General features: G+C 46.8%; 1 protein-coding gene across 11 annotated transcripts in view; it reads left to right on the forward strand.

Annotated features, from left to right (window-relative positions):
• Positions 1-27,291, forward strand: part of LOC147103266 (AT-rich interactive domain-containing protein 1A-like) — a 120,956-nt gene that overhangs the window by 88,180 nt on the left and 5,485 nt on the right. For 7 of the 11 annotated variants that reach the window (XM_085962723.1, XM_085962724.1, XM_085962725.1 and 4 more), the window contains 9 exons: positions 1,595-1,804; positions 4,690-4,897; positions 10,908-11,040; positions 11,545-11,717; positions 11,844-12,000; positions 20,979-21,098; positions 21,782-21,881; positions 23,629-24,412; positions 27,037-27,167. In XM_085962723.1, coding sequence (XP_085818849.1) covers positions 1,595-1,804; positions 4,690-4,897; positions 10,908-11,040; positions 11,545-11,717; positions 11,844-12,000; positions 20,979-21,098; positions 21,782-21,881; positions 23,629-24,412; positions 27,037-27,167 — 2,016 coding nt within the window. The remainder of the gene's footprint in view (positions 1-1,594; positions 1,805-4,689; positions 4,898-10,907; positions 11,041-11,544; positions 11,718-11,843; positions 12,001-20,978; positions 21,099-21,781; positions 21,882-23,628; positions 24,413-27,036; positions 27,168-27,291) is intronic. The other 4 variants (XM_085962728.1, XM_085962718.1, XM_085962721.1 and 1 more) reach the window with 1 other exon arrangement.

Raw genomic sequence — 27,291 nt, forward strand, 5'->3', positions numbered from 1 at the left:
CTACGATCGGAATCCCACGCGGGCCCACAGCTCAATGGCCGGCGCGGTAGGTAAGTGCAGGTCGGGGGCTTGCACCCGCGGGAAGCCCCCGACCCGAATTTCTGGGCCATTGTATTAGTGCAGTGTTTGTCCAACTATTTTGAGTGGGGGTCCTCCAGCTAATGTTGACAAGCACAAGGGGACCCCCAACCTAACTTCCCAAAGACAATGTCATCTACTCAATGGAAAGCGCAATGCACTGGTATCCGTATACAGTAGCAGGGATGTGCTACTAAGTTTTTTTAAAAAACACAGAAATCTGATGGCACTGACTGAGATCATAATGATTTCATGGACTTTTGAAGATTGCCTTGCAGATTCCCTCGGGTCTAGAGACTCCAGTTTGAAAAGCTGTGTATTCAAGTGCCATTTAACACCAATCATCTTTTGTAGCCTCTCCGAATGTATTTGCCTGAGTGTGTTGAATTTTGGGGCCATGTCCTTTAGGAACTGGGTTGAAACTGTCATAGTTAATTTCACAAAAGATGCTTGCAGAGATCTTCACCTACCACTCGTAGATAGGTTTCGAAGAAGGTCCTTTTATAACACCGTGCCACCTAGTTCCTTACCCTTCAAATAATTGCCAAATTCCTGGAGGGGAGCTGTCCCTCGGCCACATTGGCACAATATTTTAATTAGGCAGTAACTTCAAGAACCGTCACTATAAAATAGTGTCACTGTACAGGCAAATCCTGTACTATTTGAGGACTGAAGGATTTGCCCCAAAGGATAAATGAGTGGATTCGTAAGAAATGTGACCTGTGGGTTTACGTATTTGATCCTGTCTTCAGTTAATCACCTATAGAATGTACAGATTTATCAGATGTCCAAAGAGAACGAGGTTACTCCAGTACAATTGGAACCTGCCTCTGAGTTTGAGGGTTCCTCTATACACCCCATACACTCTTCATCCATCCATCAAGATTCTGTGCATTGAACTGTTAAACTCCAGAACATCAGTTGGTTTTGATGAGCCCTTTTTAGATGGTTTAGGGCTGGTATATCATCTTGTATGTACAGCTTCAAAAAATTTAGAACCTCAGGGCTGTGCTTACAAAGGGCTTCACTCAAATATCTCTATGTGAAAATTCAGTGGAACTTTCCACTGTGATTAGATTGTAGTACGTGGTTTTATTTTCAGCACTGTTAGTTTCTCAGCCTGGGTTTGCAATTGGATGTAAGCCATGATGCGTTGAGCAGGGAAATCCACGAGGTGCCGAAGTAGCTTATGTTGAGTCTGCCTTGCCAGTCGTGCACTTGCTTCTGTATGTGTCTGTTGGTGATTGTCTCCGGCCTTGCATCTGTTCTGAATGTACAGGGTGGTTTTACTTTTTGCGATGACTGTTTCAACGCATCGAGGAACCTGAATACTGTAGCAAAACACCGGTCGTGTGGGCAACAGGTCTCGCTCGGCTTGTTATTTTCACGTGTTTAGATGAAGTGGTTAGCCTGTACGGGCTGTCCGTGCAAACCTCAAGCTAACTGTTTCCTGGCTCTAGTTGGAGCTTTGTTGAGTATCTAATCATCAGTAACTGATGAACCTGTCTCTCTGCAGAAGACCAGCTCTTCCACGACCACTAATGAAAAGATCACTAAACTGTATGAGCTGGGTGTGGAGCCGGAGCGCAAGATATGGATCGATCGGTACTTTGCCTTTATGGAAGAGAAGGGAATGATGATGACCAATCTCCCTGCGGTCGGCAGGAAACCACTGGACCTTTATCGACTCTACATGTCCGTCAAGGATATTGGGGGACTAACGCAGGTGGGTGTGAAGCATGGCTTTTGTCTTCAGCTGGGATTCAGGTTGCTCAACTTCATGGACTTCTTTTAAACTATTGTTCTGCTTTGAAGCCCCTGTAAACGCCCTGTCTTGGCTGTTTTATTTTTAACGCTCTCCTCCAACTTGTTTCCATCCCATCATTAGTTTCTCTGCAAACTCTTTCTGCACAGCAGCACTTACTGATAGTTCAGGATGCTCGAGAGTATTTACTTGATAGTATTATTCCAACAAGCTATCACCTTGAAACTCACTTATGCACAGTGAGAACACCCTTCCTTAGGAATTAAATAATTCCAAAGGTCTGGTATGTCTCACTGCTGTCACATCAGTAATTCCAGCCTTGTTATTATAGATTTAAAAACAGGGTGGAAGCTAATTCCATACTGTTTCCTCAGATGAATTTTTTAAAAATCCCAAGCCCATCTCCTCCCACCACCACATTAAATACGGTTTAGTTGAACTTTTTGTTGGGTGAATATTCTTGTGCAGGTAACACTGCTGTGTGCAGAGGCAGACGGGTTCATAAGCTGGCCTGTGCAGTGTTTCTCACCAACAGAAATACAGGGTTCGATTCATAGCTCTGTGAAGCGGTTATATTTCAGATACTGTTCCTTGCAGTTCAAATTGAGTAAGAAATTGGAGCCAGTACTTGAGCATTCAGTGCTGTAGAGTGGACGAGTACAGTGTGCTGGTTGATCTATTGGTACTGACTAGCAGGTGCTAACGGGCTGTGGTGCCTCCCCATAATTGGGAAGGAGTGAAAGAGGGGTGTGGTGAAAGACCAAGTACTCAGTGCAGCCTTGATGCTACCTAATGTATTCTAGCAGCCAGTCAAATGAGGACTGGGGGGGGGTGGCCTGGCAAAAAGCTACCCTCATTCTGGGTACAAGTCCAGGCAGATTGGAAAAAAGGATAGCTTACTTGGGTGTGGGGAGGACACACACACGTAAATACAACATTTTATACAAGTACAGGTAGACTATCCTTTATCCGAAAACCTTGGGACCAGCCGTGTTTCGGTTTTCGGAAAATTTCGGATTTCAGAAGGTATTACGGGGCAGCACCCCGTAAGCCACCACTTTCGGTTTTCAGAGGTTTTCTGTTTTCGGAAGTGCGGATAAAGGCTGGTACACTATCCCTTATCCGAAAGGGCGGGGGGGGGAGGGCGGGGGGGGGGAGGGCGGGGGGGGGGGGGGCGGGGGGGAGAAAAGAATATCGGACAGGCTGCTGCAGCTATCGGACGGGCCGCTGTATTGTTGGGTTCACTCTCCCGGTATACCTCCTTCACACTGCCCAGCTCGGCCTGCAATCTCCTACCCAGGAGGGAACTCAGTGACCCTCTGCCCTGCTCAGCGTAAGTCGTGCGCCACTCTGGTTATGCCGTGCGCACGACTTACGCTGAACGAAAAAACTTTCGGTTTTTAGAGGGTTTCGGTTTTCGGAAGTTCGGATAAAGGACAGTCTACCTGTAATTGCAGCATTCTTTAAATCAAATGATGTCGATGAAGAGCAGCTTTGGTGCGCGAAGGGATTGTACCAATACAGCAGGGGTGTTTCTGTAAAACCGCTGGGATTGTGGTGCACTAGGACTGTGGGAACAAGTGGTGTTGAGCAGTGCTTCCACTGGGCAAGTCTCAAGATTGATCTGCCACTCAACAGTGATCCTTCCCAGGACATACCTGGACTATGATATTTTAGTTATATATAAAGAACTTGAATTTATATAGTGCCTTTCACGACCTCAGGGTGTCCCAAAGCATTTTATAGCCAATGAATTACTTTTGAAGTGAAGTCACTGTTCTAATGTAAGTACCCCCCTGCTCCTCACAGAAGAATCACAGAAATCCCACAGTGCAGATAGAGGCCATTTCGGCCCATCGAGCCTGCACCGACACATATCCCACCTGATCCCCGTAACCCCTACACCAACACATATCCCACCCTATCCCCACGTCTTTAATTCCCCTAACACTAAGGGTCAATTTATCATGGCCAATCATCTTAACCCGCACATCTTTGGACTGTGGGAGGAAACCGGAGCACCCGGAGGAAACCCACGCAAACACGGGGAGAATGTGCAAACTCCACACAGACAGTCACCCAAGGCCGGATTCGAACCCGGGTCCCTGGCGCTGTGAGGCAACAATGCTAACCACTATGCCTGTTTGCTGTGCCATGGGATCTTTACATTCACCTGAGAGAGCAGGCAGGGCCTTGGTTTAACGTCTCATCCGAAAGACCACACCTCCGACAGTGCAGCGCTCCCTTAGTACTGCACTGGAGTCAGAGTGAAGACCCTGTTAGGGCGTATTCCATGGATTGCAGTGCTTTTGTTACCGTTGGTTAAATATCTTGATGGGTGAATGATTTTCAGCATCTGAATTGATTGTTGACCAAATGCAGCCCTTTAATGGTTTTGGCCTTAAATTTTTTTTTTGTCATTTCTGTGACTCTCATACCAGTTAAGTGCTATAGGTTTAAGTGTGTGGCATGTGGTGTGTAATTGAGTCCTTGTTCTAAAGTGTCTTGAAATGCTGGTATGGTCTGGTCAGATTTGCCTCTGGATTTGTTAATTCAAGGTTGCAGGTCCTGATGGGTGTGGAATTCCAGCACGTTGATTTTGGTTTGGGATTTCGACATCACTTCACCCGTGGCTGACGAGAGATGCGTCATGGCACCTCCGCACAACTCTGACTAAGTGGAGTTGTGTGGTTCAAGCTTCCACGTTGCCAGGCTTCCGACCTGGAATTGTGACCCATTCCCAGATTCCAATTGATTGTTCAGCAAGTACTGCTTACTGGGAGCTGCGAGGCTGATCCATGGTGTAATCCACCACACATACTGAACAACCACTTCTTCTTGTGCAGGTGAATAAAAACAAAAAATGGCGCGAGCTGGCCACCAATCTGAACGTGGGCACCTCGAGCAGTGCAGCCAGCTCGCTGAAGAAACAGTATATCCAGTGTCTGTTTGCCTTCGAGTGCAAGATCGAGCGAGGGGAGGATCCTCCACCAGACATCTTTGCTGCCACAGATTCCAAAAAGCAACAACCAAAGATACAGCCTCCTTCTCCTGGTGAGTGTGATGGCAGCTGGGGTGCAAGGGCTTTCCTTCAGTGCAGGCCGATTGGTCCTGTAGCTGGGGTTTGTATAACTACTGGCTGCTGTATGATGTTCACCAGGGGTTCTCAACCTTTTTACTTCCAAGCCCCCCCTTCCCGTGTTACAAAAATTCCGCGGACCCCCGTAACACAACTCAAGTATTTTTTCTGTATAAATATTAATAGCTCTATTGTACGTGCGCAAAGAAGAATTTAAGAAGTCCTAAATTAACATAAACAAAATACTGCGGATGCTTGAAATCTGAAATAAAAACAGAAAATACTGGAAATACTCAGCAGGTCAGGCAGCATCTGTGGAAAGTGAAACCGAGTTAACATTTCAGGCCTGACATTTCATCCTAAATTTACATTAGGTGCCCATTTGCTGCCTGCTCTACCCCATCAACCATGTTACATAACAGACAATGAACCAGGAGCAGTGCTCACTACAGTCTCGTTTTATGCACACTTGGCCGGACTAAAATTCCAGGTCCACGTCCTCCATTTCGAAAACAGAATTTCCCTCTTATTTTGATACCAAACCCCAACATGGCGATGAAAGCCTTGACTTGAACTAACAGCACCAGTAATGTGGAGATGGATGGGACACTAGAGAAATGGAGAAATAAACCTCACTAAACATTGCGCCAGAGGTTAGCAAGGCCATAAAAAAGCAAACCAAGCACTAGGGTTTATTTCTAGAGGGATAGAATTGAAAAGTAGGGAAGTTATGCTAAACCTGTACCGAACCTTGGTTAGACAACACTTAGAGTACTGCATACAGTTCTGGTCGCCATATTATACAAAGGATATAGAGGCACTGGAGAGGGTGCAGAAAAGATTTAAAAGGATGATACCAGAAATGCGAGAGTATACATATCAGGAAAGGATGAACAGGCTGGGTCTCTTTTCTCCAAAAAAGAAGGCTGAAGGATGACCTAATAGAGGTCTTTAAAATTATGAAAGGTTTTGATAGAGTGGATACAGAGAGAATGTTTCTACTTGTGGGGAAGAGCATAACTAGAGGCCATCAATATACGATAGTCACCAAGAAATCCAAAAGGGAATTCAGAAGAAACTTCTTTACCCAGAGAGTAGTGAGAATGTGGAACTCGCTACCACAGGGAGTGGTTGAAGCGAATAGTATAGATGCATTTAAGGGGAGGCTGGACAAGCATATGAGGGAGAAGGGAATAGAGGGTTATGCTGATAGATTTAGATGAGGCAAGACGGGAGGAGGTTCGAGTGGAGCATAAAGGCTGGCATGGACTGGTTGGGCCGAATGGCCTGTTTCTGTGCCGTATATCCTATAATCCTTTGTAAACAGGACCCTGAGCGACTTAACCCACCCGATCTCATCGTCATAAATCGTTTAGTGATAACGGCGACCCCTCCCTTTCCTCCCCACCCCTTTCACAAATAGCCGGCAGTATCTCAAAAGACTGGAGCGCCTAGGCTAGGCCTATCCGTCCGTCAGAGAATCACATGGCCATGAATATAAAGCTGAGCCTGAGGTGTGAGGAAAATCGTGTTAACGCCTTCAGCTATTTTTCCATTTTCTTAACTCAGACTGAAGAGTCTCACCGGATCCCGATTATTACGGCCTTGCCGCAGGCCCAGAGACTAGAAGTTCTTTCGTTCCTCCCTGTCTCTTTCTCCCCCACGCACGCGCGCACACAAAAGGTGAAGTGGCGCGTGCATTTTTCCCATTGACTGCACCCTTTTCAAATGCGCGAGCGGCTTCCAACCGACACAGGGTGGCTCCGCGCGAGGGGAAAGAAAAGGGTTGCAAGGAAGGCTCGTGCTACCATGGCCCACGCAATGCCAGACTAACTCGCGGATTTTCTCACCATTGTTTAATAGTTAAAAGCGGCGAGTGGAATGTGGAAGCGAATAGGGCTGGATCAAAAAAGTACAGAGATAAATACTGTTGTAAAAGTCAGTGATACACAAAGGGACGTCTACGCGTTCAAATGGTGTCCAACAGTAAGAACCTGAATTGACTGCACATGCAGAGTCTTTATAGTTGAGACTATTCCACCCATCTTAATAAACAGGGGAGACTACTGATGTTTATGCCATAAACAATCAGTATAGTCTCTTTATATTGATGGGACAAACCAACTGGCGGCCCCCCGGTTGAGAACCCCTGATGTACACATTGCCATAGCCAGGTGTGAGACTAAAAGGTTTGTGATTTCATGTATAACTCACAAGTGACTGACCTCACATTGTTGCACAAGTCCATCCTTATTCTGTTTGTATCATGTGCTTTTTATTGAAATAAGCTTGTGATGGTATCATTAGGTGGGGGACACTGTACTGCCAATGTGAAGGTAACAGGGATTAATAAAATTTACTGGCATTGTGAAGATTTCTCCATCACTTGGAAATCCAGCATGGGTCTGGAAACCATGTGTATCAGTTGTAAATGAGCTCCATTTAGCAGAAGGGCGCACACAGCTAGTGTGAATTTGCAGCTCATTAGGAGTGTGGTGACAGACACCCCACCCGGAGGGATGGCCATGGTTTGGAGCACAGATTTGTGTTCTCCTTTTGGACCAGTTTTGTTATATTGACTTTTGCTCTAATGTTTAAACTTTTGTTTTCCTGATCTCTCATTGTAAACTGCCCCAATTCCGGATCCATGACCGTTCTAAGTGCTTCCTCTTAAGGTGCCTTCCATTGCAGTGCTAGTAGGTCACGTCGTACCTGGTGGTGTCCGAAGGTGTTTCCCCGTCAATCTCTCCTGCTTAAAATATATCTCCTGATATTTAAATGAACTCTAGTTACCTGGGTCATGAGGACCATTGTTACTTATTCACTGGTTATATGTTGATGGGAGGAATAAGGATGCAGACTGTTATCACACCTTGTACCTGGTAACTTCACTTAATACAAATGATCTATTTGAATTGGTGCAGATAATTCATGATCCGAAAATGCTATGCTATATAAGGTAAATCAGGTTCATGTCCACGCTACCTCGCCGTGAGGTTATGCAGCACCAGAGATTAGCTGGACATGAGCAGGTGCTTTCCCTCTGAGGCAGTCTCCTTCAGCTGTTTGTATGTACTAGGTACAAGTGTCAGAAGCCTGGGAACTGATTGCCTGGCTGCCCTTTACATGGGAACAGGAGTAGGCTATTTAGCCCCTCGAGCCTGTTCCAGCAGTTTAGGCTGGGTATTTTGCATTAGACAGAAAGACCTAGAGACAGTTTGAGAAGAACAATAGCAGTTTGTGTGAAATAATTTATCACAGCCGTTGCTTGTTGAAGAATGTTCCGGGATAAAGCCTAAAAATTGGGCTCTTCCTCAAGTACGATCTGTAAATGCAATTTAAACAAACTCTTGACCAACTATTGTGCCTCTTTGAGGATAGCAGCAGAAATGTGATGTTATTGTCACTACCTGAACCCATTACCACCTCCTGTGCTCCTTTGAAAGCAGCAAGGCTGTTAACCGAGGCAAAGTAAAGAAACCTATCAACTGGCCAGCCTCGGAAAGCAAAGCTTGAGCCCTGATTAGGAGGACATTACTCTGTGTTCATTTTTAAAACTGCATGTGCATGTATATTTTTGAGAAACCCTGAAGGGTAAGACTCACTAAACAGCCTATTACTGCTCTTAGTCCTGGCCTTTGTTCAGTGAGCAAAGACAAAAACTTAAAAAAAAAAAAAGAACTGTGTTTGTGCCTGCATGCCCTGCGCAGGTCCCTGCGTCTGTGCCTGCGTGCCGTGCACGGGTTCCTGCGTCTGCCTGCGTGCCGTGCACGGGTTCCTGCGTTTGTATCTGCGTGCTGTGCACGGGTTCCTGCGTTTGTGCCTGCGTGCCGTGCACGGGTTCCTGCGCCTGCGTGCTGTGCACGGGTTCCTGCGTCTGCCTGCGTGCTGTGCACGGGTTCCTGCGTTTGTATCTGCGTGCTGTGCACGGGTTCCTGCGTTTGTGCCTGCGTGCCGTGCACGGGTTCCTGCGCCTGCGTGCTGTGCACGGGTTCCTGCGTTTGTGCCTGCGTGCCGTGCACTGGCTCCTGCGTTTGTGCCTGCGTGCTGTGCAAGGGCTCCTGCGTTTGTGCCTGCGTGCTGTGCACGGGCTCCTGCGTTTGTGCCTGCGTGCTGTGCACGGGTTCCTGCGTTTGTGCCTGCGTGTCGTGCACGGGCTCCTGCGTTTGTGCCTGAGTGCCGTGCACTGGTTCCTGTGTTTGTGCCTGCGTGTTGTGCACTGGTTCCTGCGTTTGTGCCTGCGTGTCGTGCACGGGTTCCTGCGTTTGTGCTTGCGTGTCGTGCACGGGTTCCTGCGTTTGTGCCTGCGTGTCGTGCACGGGTTCCTGCGTTTGTGCTTGCGTGTCGTGCACGGGTTCCTGCGTTTGTGCCTGCGTGTCGTGCACGGGTTCCTGCGTGGGTTCCTGCGTTTGTGCCTGCGTGTCGTGCACGGGTTCCTGCGTTTGTGCCTGAGTGCCATGCACGGGTTCCTGCGTTTGTGCCTGTGTGCTGTGCACGGGTTCCTGCGTTTGTGCCTGCGTGCTGTGCACTGGTTCCTGCGATTGGGTGAGTCGATGATCTGTCCATGGCTGGCAGAGTCAGTCCTTACATGGGCATTCTGTGTGAGCACTGCACAGAGGATCGCATGGGGAAAGGAAGGAATTCCAGGAATGTCGGCCCTGCCCATTGGCTCAAATGACATTCCAGCTGACTGCTTTGCATGTTGCCATCCCAGATTCCCTGGAGATTCCCAGATTCAGGAAGTTGATGAATGGGGAGAGTGTTATTAATGTGAATGAAACTGAGCCCAGTCGCCCGACTGCAATGTAACCTAATCCCCTTGCTGCAGAGTAAGGGGAGCCCAGCCACATTCTTAAGGCAGTGAGATGTCACTGAGCAGGAGGGGAATCCCCTGACTGAGCAGGGTGAAAAGGTGAAACAGGGCTGGGTGTAAATAAGGCTGCCCTTCTATTGACCTTCCTTGCTCGCAGTTAATGAATAGCAGCATGAGTCATCAAGACTACTGTAGTACCTGAGAGAGCATATAATGATTAACACAGTATTGTACACCAGTAACAAGAGTCACTTGAGTACCTGAACTGCACCATCCATGACATGAGTCGTTCTAACCCCTTGTGTACAGCAGAACCTGAGACAATGATGATTAACGCGTGTTCTCATTACAGCTTTCAATGGTCAGGCTCAAATGGGTAGGGTCTGACCATAATATTTAAATTTAATACCGTGATGCTAGTTTTCAGCAGCAAACTCCTGAAGATAATTATTTTGATGTTGAATTAATTTTGTTGGACTGGATTTATTTCAAGCCCTGCTGTGGGCTCTCTGATCTGGGCGAAAGGTCAGTCTGAGTTGTACCTCTCCACAAGAAGAGTCCAATCAGATCCTGCTCTTCACTGCCCCTTGTGCATGTGCTGAGTGTGTGAATGTCTTCAGTGGAGACACCCGTCCCCCCTTCAGCTCATTATGGATTGACAGAGCAGCTGCAGTTATCACTCCTCCCTCCCAACTGAGGTGGATAATATGCGTTCCTTGCCAGTGCTGCTGGAGATTGAAGGGCTTAAAATTTTGGACCAGCGCTACTAGCGGGCAGGGAGGAGTACAGTGAGTGAGAGGATGAAACGAGAATGATGCCTGGCTTTGGTTTACAGTTGGATTTGATGAAAATGCAGCGTTCTGTTCCAGCTCAAACCAACTGTATGCAGTTAACAGCTTTGGAAAGTGACATTTTCTCTTTCCCCCCGCCCCCCCCTCCCTTCTCTTTATCTCCCCCCTCTGTCTTTCCTTCTCTTTTCCCCCCCCCCCCCCCCCACCCCCTGACTTTCTTTCTCCTCTTCCCCCCCCCCCCCCCCCCCCCGGTCTTTCTCTCCTCTTTGATATTTACACCATAAATCAGCACTACACACTAGTATTGGCACAAGTTTTCAGGAAATTCAGGGCCATTGTCTCTATTATAATGGTAACATAAGCCATGTCTCTCTCTTGCAGCTGGTTCAGGTTCCCTGCAGGGTCCTCAGACCCCACAGTCCACCAGCAGCTCGATGGCAGAGGGAGGAGATTTAAAGCCACCAACGCCCGCCTCAACGCCCCATAGCCATATGCAGCCAATGCCAGGTTCCAGGTAAACCCAACTGTCATTTAAAAGGTGCACCAGTTCATGGTGAATAATTGCGGCTAAATTCTCAATGCATCTAACTTCCTGGGACTGTGTTGATTGTGGGCTGACTACAGTAATGATGGAGTTGTCTTCACTTCAGTTGTTGCTTCACTCACTGCCTAGGGTTTGTTCCCAAAGAAAGGGATGGTGGGGGGAGGGGCTGGTATCAGATCGAGCAGGGAACTCTGAGGAAGATATGGGGATGATCGGACCATCAGCAAAGAAGAAAGGTAAAACTGAGCAGACTGGTTTTATGCTGCACTGGTGCCAGGTGTAATCAGCCGGTTTGAGAGATGGGCAGCCGATGGAATGGAACCTGTGACCATCCAGCTGAGGAGCTGGTTGCTTTGTGATGCATCCTCCCCCCATTTCTGACTAATGTTATTTAGTTGTGTCAACTGTTGGTAGGAAGGGATTGCCATCTTGCAAATGATTTACACCGGTCTAACATGCTGTATTAAAATTCAGGAGCAACTCTGTGAGTGTCCAGGATCCGTTTGCAGACAGCAGTGACCCAGCTTTCCAAAAGAGGACCGCTGTGACTCCAAGCCCTGCGTATCCACCCGGCATGAACACCACAGATTTAATGGCCCGCATGTCATACGAGCCGAACAAGGATCCATTTGGTGGGATGAGGAAAGGTAGAAATAGTTTTTAAAACGATGTCTTGAAAATGGAAACTTTTTATGACTTGGTCAGTAAATTTGACTTATTGGCCGAAAGCTTTCTTGCCATCATTTTGGGGAGGTGTTTATATTGTAACGTAGTGAAACGCGTCTCTCTTCCAGCAACTCCTGGGACTGACCCTTTCATGTCTCCCGGACCCGCTTCCAATACTGGAATGGGAGACCCTTACAGTCGCCCTCCTGCAACAGGTATGGGGCAGCGGCAGCAGTATGCATACGGATCTGGATTTGAGAGGAGGTAGGTCTGAACAGAATTCCAGAAGTCGGAATGAGCTAAACCTAAAATATTCTACTTGGATCAACATTTCTGTAAACTTAAGGATAATCAGGGTTACACTTGATGCCTTTAATCTATAAAGCTGGAGTGAATGGTTTGGCCCATTGACCGTTTGTGCTGGGATCAGATCTCTATTTATTCTGAGTCAGTTACAAGTTACCAAAGGTAAATGGATAAACCAAGATTTAAATTAGCACAAGGTGTCTCATTTGCTCCTGTTAGATCAGTCAGTTGCTCAATTATTCACTGACAGCTGCGGCCTAACTAGTGGTTTATACAGTTCTAGCATAGCCCCTCTGCTCTTATTCTATGCCTCGGCTATTAAAGGAAAGTATCCCGTATGCCTTCTTTAACCACCTTATCTACTTGTCCTGCTACCTTCAGGGATCTGTGTATATGCACTCTGTTCCTCTACATTTCTCAGTATCCTACCATTTATTGTGCATTCCCTTGCCTTGTTAGCCCTTCCCAAAAGCATTACCTTACATTTCTCTGGATTGAATTCCATTTGCCACTGTTCTGCCCACCTGACCAGTCCATTGGTATCTTCCTGCAGTCTACAACTATCTTCCTCACTATCAATTACACGGCCAATTTTTGTATCATCTGCAAACTCAAATCAAGTTAGTCAGACATGACCTTCCCTTAACAAATCCATGCTGACTGTCCTTGATTAATCCATGACTTTCTAAATTATTTTATACTGTCCCTCAGAATTTTTTCCAATAATTTTCCCATCACTGAGGTTAGGCCGACTTGCCTGTAATTACTCGGTCTATCCCCTTCTCCCTTTTTTTAAAACAATGGCACAACGTTAGCAGTCCTCCAGTCTTTTGCAAGCAGCAAGAAAACAATTGGTTACTGGTGTTGTGGCTGGAGTGTAGGGACCATTTTAGTTGGCTAGTTCAGCTCTACTTTGTTGGCTGCGCAGAGCTGCTGGGTCAAGACTTGTTCAGCGTGGATGAGGGGTGAAAGGTAAAACATTCAGCATGCTGTTTAGAGGGGACCCAGACGAAGGGCTTTCAATGGAACATGTATGATTTGAGTACAGGAGTAAAGAAGTCTTACTCCAATTATATAGGGCCTTCGTGCGACCACACCTGGAGTACTGTGTACAATTTTGGTCTCCTTACCTAAGGAAGGATATACTTGCCATAGAGGGTGTGCAACGAAGGTTCACAAGATTGAATCCTGGGATGGTGGGATTGTCGTATGAGAAGAGATTGAGTAAACTAGGCCTGAATTCTCTTGAATTCAGAAGAATGAGAGGGGATCTCATTGAAGCATACAAAATTATTTCATGGCTTGATGGGGTGGATGCTGGGAGAATGTTTCCCTTGGCTGGGGAGTCGAGAACCAGGGGCCACAGCCTCAGGATAAAGGGTAGGCTGTTCAGGACATAAGAAGTAGGAGCAGGAGTAGGCCATACGGCCCCTCGGGCCTGCTCCGCCATTCAATAGGATCATGGCTGATCCGAATCTAGACTCACGTCCACTTCCCTGCCCTCTCCCTGTAACCCCCAATTCCCTTATCTGCTAGGAAACTGTCTATCTCCGTTTTTAATTTATTTAATGTTGCAGCTTCCACAGCTCTCTGGGGTAGCAAATTCCATAGATTTACTACCCTCTGAGTGAAGAAGTTTCTCCTCATCTCAGTTTTGAAAGGGCAGCCCCTTATTCTAAGATTATGCCCCCTAGTTCTAGTCTTACCCATCAGTGGAAACATCCTCACCGCATCCACCCGATCAATCCCCCTCACAATCTTATATGTTTCGATAAGATCGCCTCTCATTCTTCTGAACTCCAATGAGTAGAGGCCCAACCTACTCAACCTTTCCTCATATGTCAACCCCCTCATCTCCGGAATCAACCGAGTGAACCTTCTCTGAACCGCCTCGAGAGCAAGTATATCTTTTCTTAAATATGGAAACCAAAACTTCACGCAGTATTCCAGGTGTGGCCTCACCAATACCCTGTATAACTGCAACAAGACTTCCCTGTTTTTATACTCCATTGCAATAAAAGCCAAGATTCCATTGGCCTTCCTGATCACCTGCTGCACCTGCATACTAACTGTGTTTCATGCACCAGGACCCCCAGATCCCTTTGTACTGTAGCACTTTGCAGTTTCTCTCCATTTAGATAATAACTTGCTCTTTGATTTTTCGTGCCAAAGTGCATAACCTCACACTTTCCAATATTATATTCCATCTGCCAAATCTCTGCCCACTCACTTAGCCTGTCTATGTCCTTTTGCAGGTTTTTTATGTCCTCCTCACTCACTGCTTTCCCTCCCATCTTTGTATCGTCGGCAAACTTGGATATGTTGTACTCGGTCCCTTCCTCCAAATCGTTAATATAGATTGTAAAGAGTTGGGGTCCCAGCACTGACCCCTGCGGAACACCACTAGTTACTGATTGCCAACCCGAGAACGAACCATTTATCCCAACCCTTTTGTTTTCTGTTAGATAGCCAATCCTCCACCCATGCCAGTATATTACCCCCAATCCTGTGATTTTTTATCTTGATCAGTAATCTTTTGTGTTCAAATGCCTTTTGGAAGTCCAAATACACTACATCCACTGGTTCCCCTTTATCCACCCTCTACGTTATGTCCTCAAAGAATTCGAGCAAATTTGTCAAACATGACTTCCCCTTCATAAAACCATGCTGACTCTGTCCTATTAAATTATGTTTATCCAAATGCTCTGTTACTGTTTCCTTAATAATGGACTCCAACATTTTGCCAACCACAGATGTTAGGCTAACTGGCCTATAGTTTCCAGCTTTTTGTCTACTTCCCTTCTTTCCAATCTGCCGTGACCTTTCCTGAGTCCAGGGAGTTTTGGAAAATAATCACCAATGCATCCACAATCCCTACTGCCACTTCTCTCGAGACCCTAGGATGTAGACCATCAGGTCCGGGGGATTTATCCGCCTTAAGTCCCATTATTTTACCGAGTACCATCTCCTTAGTGATTTTAATCGTGTTTAGCTCCTTTTCCCCCCCCATTGCCCCCTGCTTGTCCAGTGTTGGGATATTTTTAGTGTCCTCTACTGTAAAGACTGATACAAAATATTTGTTCAGCGTCTTTGCCATCTCCATGTTCCCCACCACTAGTTTCCCGGTCTCATCCTCTAAGGGTCCAACGTTCACTTTAGCCACCCTTTTTCTTTTTATACAGCTGTAGAAAATTCTTGCTATCTGTTTTTATATTTTTTGCTAGTTTACTTTCATAATCTATCTTCCCTTTCTTAATTAATCTTTTAGTTATTGTTTGCTGGCTTTTAAATGCTTCCCAATCTTCTATCCTCCTACTAGATTTGGCTACTTTATATGCCCTTGTTTTCAGTCGGATACTATCCTTTATTACTTTACTAAGCCACGGATGGCTGTCTTTTCTTTTACTCCCCTTTTTCCTCAGTGGAATATATTTATCTTGAAAGATGTGAAATATCTCCTTGAATGTAGACCACTGCTCTTGTACTGTCTTACACTTCAATCTGTTTTCCCAGTCCACTTTAGTCAATTCTACTCTCATACCTTCATAGTCTCCTTTATTTAAGCTCAGTACGCTGGTTTGAGGACTGAAATGAGAAGAAATTTCTTCACACACAGGGTGGTGAATCTTTGGAATTCTCTACCCCAGAGGGTGGTGGAGGCTCAGTCATTGGGTATATTCAAAACAGAAGTCGATAGATTTCTGACTAGTAAGGGCATCAAGGGATATGGCGATAGGGCCGGTGAATGGAATTGAGGCAGACGATCATGATCTCATTGAATGGCAGAGCAGGCTCGAAGGGCTGAATGGCCTACTCCTCCTATTTCTTATGTTCTTAGGTAGCCTTCACATCCACAGTAAACCTGTTGTCTGGTTCCCCTCTAAATCAGTTCAATTGTAGGTTTTACCCAGTTCATTTGACAGGATGGCACTGAAAGCAGTCAAAGATTTGCGAAAAAATGTTGTAAGGAATAAAATTGATCTTTTCATAGAATCATAGAAAGTTACAGCACGGAAGGAGGCCATTTCGGCCCATCGTGTCCGCGTCGGCCAACAAAGAGCTATCCAGCCTAATCCCACTTCCCAGCTCTTGGTCCGTAGCCCTGCAGGTTAGAGCATCCCAAGTGCACATCCAAGTACTTTTTAAATGTGGTTAGGGTTCCTGCCTCTACCACCCTTTCAGGCAGTGAGTTCCAGACCCCCACAACCCTCTGGGTGAAGAAATTTCCCCTCAAATCCCCGCTAAACCTTCCACCAATTACTTGAAATCTGTGCCCCCTGGTTTTTGACCCCTCTGCTAAGGGAAATAGGTCCTTTCTAGCCACTTTGTCTATGCCCCTCATAATTTTATACACCTCAATAAGGTCTTCCCTCAGCCTCCTCTGTTCCAAGGAAAACAGACTCAGCCTATCCAGTCTTTCCTCATAGCTAAGATTCTCTACTCCCGGCAACATCCTTATAAATCTCCTCTGTACCCTCTAGTGCAATCACATCTTTCCTGTAATGTGGTGACCAGAACTGCACACAGTACTCTATCTGAGGCCTAACTAGTGTTTTATACAGTTGAAGCATAACCCCCCTGCTCTTGTATTCTGTGCCACGGCTAATAAAGGCAAGCATTCCGTATGCCTTCTTAACCACCTTATCTACCTGGCCTGCTACCTTCAGGGATCTGTGGACATGCACTCCAAGGTCCCTTTGTTCCATAATATGATAGAATTCTTCATTAAGATGGAGAGTGAACTAGTTGACTCAGAGACTAGGGTTCTGAATTTAAATAAAGGAGACTACGATGGTATGAGGTGCGAGTTGGGTAGGATTGATTGGGGAATATCACTCAAAGGGTTGACGGTGGATGGGCAATGACAAACATTCAAAGATCGCATAGATGATCTACAGAATTTGTTCATCCCAAAAAAGGTGACTCAACCGTGGCTAACAAGGGAAATTAGGGATAGCATAAGATCCATGGAGAGGACATATAAATTGGCCAGAAAAAGCAGTAAACCTGAGGATTGGGAGCAGTTTAGGATCCAACAAAGGAGGACAAAGGGATTAATTAAGAGGGGGGGAAATAGAGTATGAGAGTAAGCTTTCAGGGAACATAAAAACTGACTGTAAAAGCTTTTATAGATATGTGAAGAGAAAAAGATTGGTGAAGTCAAGCGTAGGTCCCTTGCAGTCAGAATCAGGGGAATTTATAATGGGGAACAAAGAAATGGCAGACCAATTAAATACATACTTTGGTTCTGTCTTCACAAAGGAGGACACAAATAACCTCCCAGAGATGTCTGGGAACATAGGGTCTAATGAAAGGGAGCAACTGATAGAAATCAGTATTTGTAGGGAAATGGTGTTGGGGAAATTGATGGGATTAAGGGCCGATAAATCCCCAGGGCCTGATAATCTACATCCTAGGGTACTTAAGGAAGTGGCCCTAGAAATAGTAGATGCATTGCTGGTCATCTTCCAACATTCGATAGACTCTGGAACAGTACCCATGGATTGGCGGGTAGCTAATGTTACACCACTGTTCAAAATGGGTGGTAGAGAGAAAACGGGGAATTACAGACCGGTAAGCCTGACATCGGTAGTGGGGAAAATTATAAAGGATGTAATAGCAGAGCACTTGGAAAAAAGTGACCGGATCGGACAAAGTCAACATGGCTTTACAAAAGGTAAATCGTGCTTGACTAATCTACTGGAATTTTTTGAGGATGTAACTGGTATAAAATAGATAAGGGAGAACCAGTGGATGTGGTGTATTTGGATTTTCAAAAGGCTTTCAATAAGGTCCCGCATAAGACATTAGCGTGTAAAATTAAGGCACATGGGATTGGGGGCAAGGTATTGACTTGGATAGAGAACTGGTTGGTAGACAGAAAGCAAAGAGTTGGAATAAACGGGTCATTTTCCGAGTGGCAGGCAGTGACTAGTGGGGTACCGCAGGGATCGGTCCTTGGACCCCAGCTATTCACAATATATATTAATGATCTGGACGAGGGAACTAGATGTAATATCTCCAAGTTTGCAGACGACACAAAGCTGGGTGGGTGTGTGTGCTGTGAGGAGGATGCAGAGAAACTCCAGTATGATTTGGACAGGTTGGGTGATTGGGCAAAAGCATGGCAGATGCAATATAACGTGGATAAATGCGAGGTTATCCACTTTGGTGTCAAAAACAGGAAGGCAGATTATTATCTAAATGGCAATAGATTGGGAGAAGGGGAAGTGCAACGAGACCTGGGCATCCTTGTGCACCAGTCGCTGAAAGTAAGCATGCAGGTGCAGCAGGCGGTTAAGAAGGCAAATGGTATGTTGGCCTTTGTAGCGAGAGGGTTTGAGTACAGGAACAAGGATGTCTTGCTGCAGTTGTACAGGGCCTTGGTGAGACCACATCTTGAGTATTGTGTGCAGTTTTGGTCGCCTGATCTGAGGAAGGATGTTCTTGCCATGGAAGGAGTGCAGCGAAGATTCACCAGGCTGATACCTGGGATGGCAGGAATGACGTATGAGGAGAGATTGGGTCGATTGGGCTTGTACTTGCTGGAGTTTAAAAGAATGAGAGGGGATCTCATCGAAACTTATAAAATTCTAACAGGACTAGACAGACTAGATGCTGGAAGGATGTTCCCGATGGTCGGGGTGTCCGGAACCAGGGGTCACAGTCTAAGGATAAGGGGTAAGCCATTTAGGACAGAGATGAGGAGGAATTTCTTCACCCAGAGAGTGGTGAACCTGTGGAATTCTCTGCCAAAGAAGGCAGTAGAGGCCAATTCATTAAATATATTCAAGAAGGAGTTGGATATATTTCTTAAGGCTAAAGCGATATGGGGAGAAGGCAGAAACAGGGTACTGAATTTGGATGATCAGCCATGATCTCATTGAATGGCGAAGCAGGCTCGAGGGGCCGAATGGCCTACTCCTGTTCCTAGTTTCTGTTTCCTCTACATTACTCAGTGTCCTACCATTTAATGTGTATTCCCTTTCCTTGTTAGCCCTCCCTAAATGCATTACCTCACACTTCTCCGGATTGAATTCCATTTGCCACTGTTCTGCCTACCTGACCAATTTATTGATATCTTCCTGCAGTCTACAGCTTCCTTCTTCAGTATCAACCACACAGCCGATTTTAGTATCATCTGCAAACTTCTTAATCATACCCCCTATATTCAAGTCAAGACCGTTGATATATACCTCAAAAAGCAAGGGACCGAGTATTGAACCCTGCGGAACCCCACTGGAAACAGCCTTCCAGTCACAAAAACACCCATCAACCATTATCCCTCTGCTTCCTGTCTCCGAGCCAGTTTTGATTCCAACTTTACACTTTGTCCTGGACCCGATGGGCTTTTAACTTAGTCACCAGTCTGCCATGCCTTATCAAAAGCCTTGCTAAAGTCCATATAACCTACATCAAACGTACTACCCTCATCTACCTTCCTTGTTACCTCCTCAAAAAATTCAATCAAGTTTGTCAGACACGACCTTCCCTTAACAAATCCGTGCTGACTAGCCTTGATTAATTTCTAAATGAAGATTTATCCTGTCCTTCGGAATTCTTTCCAATAATTTTCCCACCACCGAAGTTAGGCTGACTGGCCTGTAATTACTCGGTCTATCCTTTTCTCCCTTTTTAAACAAAGACACCACATTAGCAGTCCTCCGGTCCTCTGGCACCACACCTGAAGCCAGAGAGGATTGAAAAATGGCCAGGGCCTCTGCTATTTCCTCTTTTGCTTCGCTTAACAGCCTGGGATACATCAATAAATCTCCCAAATGCAGGTCTAACAACCCGCTAGAGCTTTCATTCACTTTACAACATGTATATTGTATTGCTTTGTGCGTATATTAATTGGGATTATATTGTAAAGGCTGCATGTGTATCACCGTGATTATAAAAGGTATTATGTATAACACGGGGATAGTAAGGACTGTACCACATGGGGTTATATTGTAAGGGGCATGTGTCACATGGGGTTATATTGTAAGGGGCGTGTGTCACATGGGGTTATATTGTAAAGGCTGCATGTGTATCACCGTGATTATGAAAGGTATTATGTATAACACGGGGATAGTAAGAACTGTACCACATGGGGCTATATTGTACGGGGTGTGTATCACATGGGGCTATATTGTAAGGGGGCATGTATTACACGGGATTAGATTATAAAAGGGGGTGTATTATACTGAGAAATTATTGCTTTGGTGTGTTGTGGCATGGCAGTTGCACAATTACGGAGGTGAGCTGAACAGTTTTCAGACAGTTGTGTGGTGTAGGAAATGGTTGAGTCCCGCGACCTGACTTCAAATCGCCGTACACATGGAGGTCTCCAACTGTCTGCGCAGCACCCACCTGAGCTGGAAGGAAAATATCATCCCTTACTCTTTAACAACAAAATTGAGCTGAAGAACCCAGCTGTGTGCTTGTTCACCCTTTGATACCAGAGCAATGCCTCAGTTTGTAGATCTGAAAGATGCGGCAGTGGCCAGGTTGATGTGATGGGAGTACAGGATCCTGGAAGTTGACCACACAATGTACCTGAGCTCACAAGTTGCACAGCCTAACGTCACTGGTTTTATTCTGTAGCCCACTGCTGCTCATACATGAGGCCAATGTCAAACAAACAAAAGGGAACAGGGTGGACATTTCACCACCATACAGGGTGGTGGGAGAGTGGCCTGGAGACACCACCTACAGGTGCCTCTTTTCCTGTACTTATTGCACTGTGCCTCCTGTTGCTATTGGGGTTCAGTAAGGTGAAGCTCGGCTTTGTGTTGCCTCCAATAGCAGCTGTTAGGACTGCTGGGTATTCTGCCAGAGGTGTGGGCTTCAACTCCTTTTGATGTGGCCAGGTGGCGGTGGAGGTTCACAGCACTCTGTTTTCCGTGTTTCATTCATCTCTCTCTTTTCCTTCCCCACCTCCATTTCTTCAGGTCTGAACATGGGATGGGCCCAGAGGGGACTTTGGGACCGGCGACAGCACAGCCTAGCGTGGTGCCAGTGAATGCAGATTCCGGGATGTACTCTCCAAACCGCTATCCGGGACAGCAGCGGTAAGTGTGGATCAGAACGCTTCACTTCACCCATCTCGGAAAGCTGGAAGTTTTGTGTCTAACTTCAGAATGTTTTTTTTTACAATAAATCTCTGTAGAAAGTATTCCAGTTTGTAGATAATTTGTGTAACTCGAGGGAGAGCCAGTAATTGGAGCAGAGCTGATGTGTTGCTGCATCTTTAGTTCTACGTTTGATTATTTAACAGCCTCAGTTGGTATTTTTGCCAAACAAATGTGAACCATTGGTATTGGGGACTGATTCAGATCTCAGTGTCAAACTGGCACATGTTTATATGGCGGGGGCTCAACCCAAACACAGACTTGTGTATCAGCCTAGATATTTCAGCTTGGGGTTAAAGGTTCGGAAACTGTGTTGATTGGAGATCTTTTCCTTCCTCGCGGTTCCTTCCCAGCAGAGCCATTACTCTAAAGGTCAGGCCACCGCGCTCCCGCCAGCGGCTCCGGGCCACCGCGCTCCCGCCAGCGGCTCCGGGCCACCGCGCTCCCGCCAGCGGCTCCGGGCCACCGCGGCTCCGCGCCCCCGCCAGCGGCTCCGGGCCACCGCGCTCCCGCCAGCTCAAATGGAAAATTGTCGTACGAGGCTGTTGTCACAATAGAATCTAAATGCCTGCAGCTACTAAATTTGATGTTCTCCTCTCACCAACCTCATACCATAATACTAGGCACGATCCTTATGGAAACCAGTACCCTGGACAGGGAGTTCCGGCTGCGCAGTCGTATTCGAACCAGCAACCTGGAATGTTTCCACAGCAGCAACAGCAGGTAAGTGACATGGGGTGTTGGGCAGATAACACACGTGGCGCCCTAACTCTCTCCCAAAAGAAGCCAGCAAGGTGTGGGGCCTGGCCAGCCTCAGCCAAGCGGTTAAAACATTGATGTTTGTTGGAACAGTTGAATCCTATTATGTGCAGTAGCTGGTGTTCCTGTTTGTGGATTTCAGTGTCGTTGCTTAAATATCGAGAACCAGAAGTCGATTACAGCTTTTAGTGAACGAGAGAAAATCTATTAAATGTCCCTGACTGTGTTGTAGTATAAACAGAGCCAGGCTGGACCAGTATAACCAGACCTGCATTCAGCAAGACTGGTCACTAGTTAATGCATTAATGCTGGATTTCTGTGCTGGAACTGAGGGGTGTCTAAGTTGGGTATATATTTCCACCCATTTCAATCTATTCTGGAGTTCTCTACAATCACAAAGGGACATAGACAGACGAAATGAGGCAAAACTATGGCAGATGGATTTCAATGTGGGGAAAGTGTGAGGTCATCCACTTTGGATCTGAGAGGCAAATGGGAATATTTTATTAATGGCGAGAGACTAGATTCTGTAGCGGAGCAAAGAGATTGTGGAGGAGCAAAGAGATTTAGGTGCCCAGGTACATATATCACTAAAAGCTAGTGCAGAGGTAGAAACAGTAATAAAATGTTGGCGTTTATCTCAGAAGTTGGATTACAAAGGGGAGGAAGTTGTACTTCAGTTGTACAGAGCCTTGTTCAGACCCTACCTGGATTATTGCGTTCAGTTCTGGGCACCACACCTCAGGAAAAATATATTGGCCTTGGAGGGGGTGCAGCGCAGATTCATCAAACTGATATCAGGGCTTCAAGAGTTATGAGGACAGGTTGCATAAACATGGCTTGTATTCCCTTGAATTTAGAAGGTTGAGGGCTGATCTGATTGAGTTATTTAAAGTGATAAAAGGATTTGATAGGGTAGATACAGAGAAACTATTTCATATGGTGGGGGAAGTCCAGAACAAAAGGGCATAATTTTCAAATTCGAGCTAGGTCGTTCAGGAGTGAAATCGGGAAGCACTTTTTCACACAATGGGTAGTGGAAATGTGGAACTCTCTTCCCCCAAAAGGCTGTGGATGCTGGGTCAATTGAAATTTTCAAAACTGAAATCAATAGGGTTTGGTTGGGTAAAGGGTATCAAGGGATATGGATCAAAGGCAGGTGAATGGGGTTGAGGTAGAGATCAGCCATGATCTAATTGAATGGTGGAACAGGCTCAAGGGGCTGAATGGCCTGCTCCTGTTCCTATGTTTCTAATTTAGGTGTAGCCAGCTTTGATATGTGAGGCATAACTGCTCTTGGGACGCAGTTGCACAGGTGCTGGCAGTCCTCTAATAAACCACTAAATGGCCATTATTCGTGGGTGAGTGCAGCAAACGAATTAACCATGAGAGAGAATCTGGCCAAACCCAATCCTGTCCTTCCATCTGTGTAAACATCAGGCATTTCCATGGAGCCTGGGTCAGTGAGTGGTTATCAGGAGCGGTCCAATTCCTCCTCCCCTAAACCCAGAGGTACTGAGGCCTGTTGTACTCGCAGCCAGCCTCCTAAAGCAAAACGAGTTACTTATCAGTGGGATGAGGGTACTGCATTAAATGCCCTCTCTGACAAAGCTCAACTCACTGTTCCTTTTCAAATATCCAGCTAGTATTATCCTCATACTTTTATTTGTAGGAGTTTAAGAAATCTGAGCATTCTCTTAATTTTTGTCAGAACTTCAAACGACAGATGGATGGGACTTACGGTCCTCCAGCCAAGCGGCACGAAGGTGAAATGTATGGAATGCCCTACACGACCCAGCAGTCTCAGCAAGATTTGTATAACCAATACAGCAATGCCTATCCTGGTACCGATCGCCGGCCGGTGCAGAATCAGTTTCCATTTCAGTACGGCAGAGAGAGAATGCAAGGTCCCCCTGGCTCAGCCACTCAGCAGCCTGTGCCCCCACAGATGATAGGAGGTCCATTGCAGTCTCCTCCTGAAGGACCACAGGGCACGGTGTGGCCGGGACGAAATGACATGGCTTATAACTACCCAAACCGGCAAGGTCCTGGAGCCCCACCACAAGCTCCAGGATATCACAGCATGAATCGTTCAGAGGAGATGATGGGACCTGATCAGAGAATGAACCATGAAGGACAGTGGGCTTCCCAACGCCAGCCATCATTCACCCCCTCTGCTCCTCTTCCCCCGATCACAAGGCCATCACAGTCCACCTACCAAACTCCTCCGTCAGTGCCAAACCACCTTTCCCAGGTGTCCAGTCCAGCTCCCATGCAGCGACCATTGGAAAACCGTACCTCACCCAGCAAGTCACCGTTTCTCCATTCAGGAATGAAGATGCAAAAAGTTGGACCCCCGATGCCTGCATCTCATATTTCTGGACCCTCTACGCAGCCACCACTGATGAGACGAGACATCACCTTCCCTCCTGGTTCAGTTGAGGCATCTCAACCAGTCCTGAAATCCCGGCGGAGACTCACCACCAAGGACATTGGTAAGTGGTGATAAACGGTAATGTTCAAAGAGCTCAGATCAATTAGACTGGGAACTCTTCAATAATTGCAATCTGTGTCCAAGCCAAATGAAACTGGTGTGGTCTGTAAACAGGTGAATTTAGTAAATCCAGACGAACACTGCAACAAGCAGTTCATTGCAGGGTTGCCTGAATTTGGCACGTGGGGCAATGGCACAGACCAGATGTGTGCTTGGGGAGACATTCCAGTTAAACTGATCTGTGCTCCTGTATGGTGTTGGTGTAGCTGTACTGGTTGGCAGTTTGCTGTGTGTGTTAGAGTGTGTATGCTGCTATACAGGCAGCTTCAATGGTTTAAAGAAAAGCTTTGTGTTATGGATGCTGTGTATTCTTACCCTTTTGCCCAGAGTGGTGGGGCAGAGGTGCTTGCCAACGCTTCCAGGAGTGAAGGGTTGTTCTAATGGCGTGTTCCAGAGTCAGCAACAATCCAACATGTTTTTAAACATGAATCCTTAAAACGCAGCCAGAAAGTGAAAATATTCCCAACCGGGTGCGGACACAAGATTTCCAGCCTGTTTAAGTCCACCTGTGGTTCTGGAATGTTTGTGTCAATAATTTTATGAAAATAACTTCAATTATAAAAAAAAAACTTTTATATTAAAGGTCTGAGCAGGATATTTGAATAACAGATTTCCAATTGATGGTTCGTACTGGGATCCCAAGAGAATTATAGGTCCTGTTGCTGGAATTCCCGGGCAGAGGCTGGTGCGCTGGGATCCCCACCCGGGCAGAGGCTGGTGCGCTGGGATCCCCACCCGGGCAGAGGCTGGTGCGCTGGGATCCCCACCCGGGCAGAGGCTGGTGCGCTGGGATCCCCACCCGGGCAGAGGCTGGTGCGCTGGGATCCCCACCCGGGCAGAGGCTGGTGCGCTGGGATCCCCACCCGGGCAGAGGCTGGTGCGCTGGGATCCCCACCCGGGCAGAGGCTGGTGCGCTGGGATCCCCACCCGGGCAGAGGCTGGTGCGCTGGGATCCCCACCCGGGCAGAGGCTGGTGCGCTGGGATCCCCACCCGGGCAGAGGCTGGTGCGCTGGGATCCCCACCCGGGCAGAGGCTGGTGCGCTGGGATCCCCACCCGGGCAGAGGCTGGTGCGCTGGGATCCCCACCCGGGCAGAGGCTGGTGCGCTGGGATCCCCACCCGGGCAGAGGCTGGTGCGCTGGGATCCCCACCCGGGCAGAGGCTGGTGCGCTGGGATCCCCACCCGGGCAGAGGCTGGTGCGACTGCATACTGGGCTATATTAGAGTGGGTGAGTTTGGTGAACTTTAGGATGTATAAATTGAGGTTGTGCGGATGGTTTTGGTCGGGATACTTCTGGTAGGCAGGCCTGGAATGGTGATACCAAGCAGAGTGGCCACATGGACTAGAGGTAATGTTGCCTGGGTAAGCAGCCCAAAGCAGAGAAATGTATCTGGTTATGTGTTCCGGAGGTTGTATTGTGCGCGAGTGATAAATTATCACTAGTCAGATTTTTTTTCTTCTCTCTCTGAGATACTTTAAGTGTGAGATGGATGAACTGTGTCCTGGGTTTTTGCTGCTTTTAACAGTGTGCCTTGTCTGTACTGGTGATGTTGCTGTGACCTTTCCCGCAAGTTTAAAAATAGATGTGGCTCAATGCTCCTTTCTATGGTCCAGCTCCATTGAGGGGTTCACTGTAGATCTGGGTAACCCCAACTGAATAGGGTTAAACAGAAAACTGACCCAGGTCAGCTGCTGTTGCAGGAAACCTGGCCATGTACCTGCACACAAGGCCAGACATGACGTAAGCAAGCGAGCCCAAGATACCATTAGAATTCTGCTTCTCTTCACAGCATCTACTTGTATTTTATATAGCACCTTCAACGTAGTAAAACATCCCAAGGCGCTTCACGACAAAAATTTGACAAGCATTTGTATGTTCAACCTTTTAGGAAAAATGACAAATGTGAAGTAAACCTGGGTACAAGGGCTGTGGGGAAAGAGTGGGCAAGTGGGATTAATACCTTTTACAAAGAGCCGGCATAGGCAAGATGGGCCAAATGGCCGCCTTCTGTGCTCTGATTCTAAACTTTGTGTTGGCCCACGAGCTATCTTGAGGACCACATCCCATTAATCATGCTGCTCAGTTGACCAGACAAAGTTGCTAGTTTTGCTAAATGTTGCCTTTTTGTTAAGGCTGACGTTGGAGTGGGGTGCAGACCAGGTGATTTGAGAAATAGTACGGCCACACCAAACTTGGATTTCAAATGCTTGCAGATTGTAGGAAAAGGAAGCTGGGGAATTTGAGGTCCTGGGAAAGAATGAGTTAGAGTGGAGATGGAGATGATGTGATGGGGAAAGAATGAGTTAGAGTGGAGATGGTGTGATGAGTCTAGTCAACACAGTGAAGATGCAGAGAGGTGGAAAAGTGTAAGACAATGTATTTGAGCGGAGGAGGGAACAAGAAGAATTATTTTGATCATTGACCATTGATGAGTATTGATGAAAGGAGAGAGAGGGGAGAAAGGTTGCAAACGCAGTGTAATGCTCAGGACGGGCGTGTTGTGAATGTGTTAGGCTGTCCCCAGATTGTGGTTTAAGCATCATTCTTTGTGTTCCATTCCCAGGCACCCCAGAGGCTTGGCGGGTGATGATGTCCCTTAAATCTGGCCTCCTGGCTGAAAGTACCTGGGCCTTGGACACCATTAATATTTTACTGTACGATGATAGCAGTGTAGCCACCTTCACACTCTCACAGGTGAGTAAACAGCACTCTCCAGACTCAGAGTAAGCCTTGCAGACTGGGAACAGAATCTGGTCACTCTGGGCAGAGTTTGGGATTGAAATCTGACTTGCGAGTTTGCTTCCTGCACAGTCGGTTA

This window comes from Somniosus microcephalus, chromosome 20 (assembly GCF_052327205.1).
Source record: "Somniosus microcephalus isolate GS21.2 chromosome 20, FLI_Smic_1.0, whole genome shotgun sequence".
Lineage (NCBI taxonomy): Eukaryota > Metazoa > Chordata > Chondrichthyes > Squaliformes > Somniosidae > Somniosus > Somniosus microcephalus.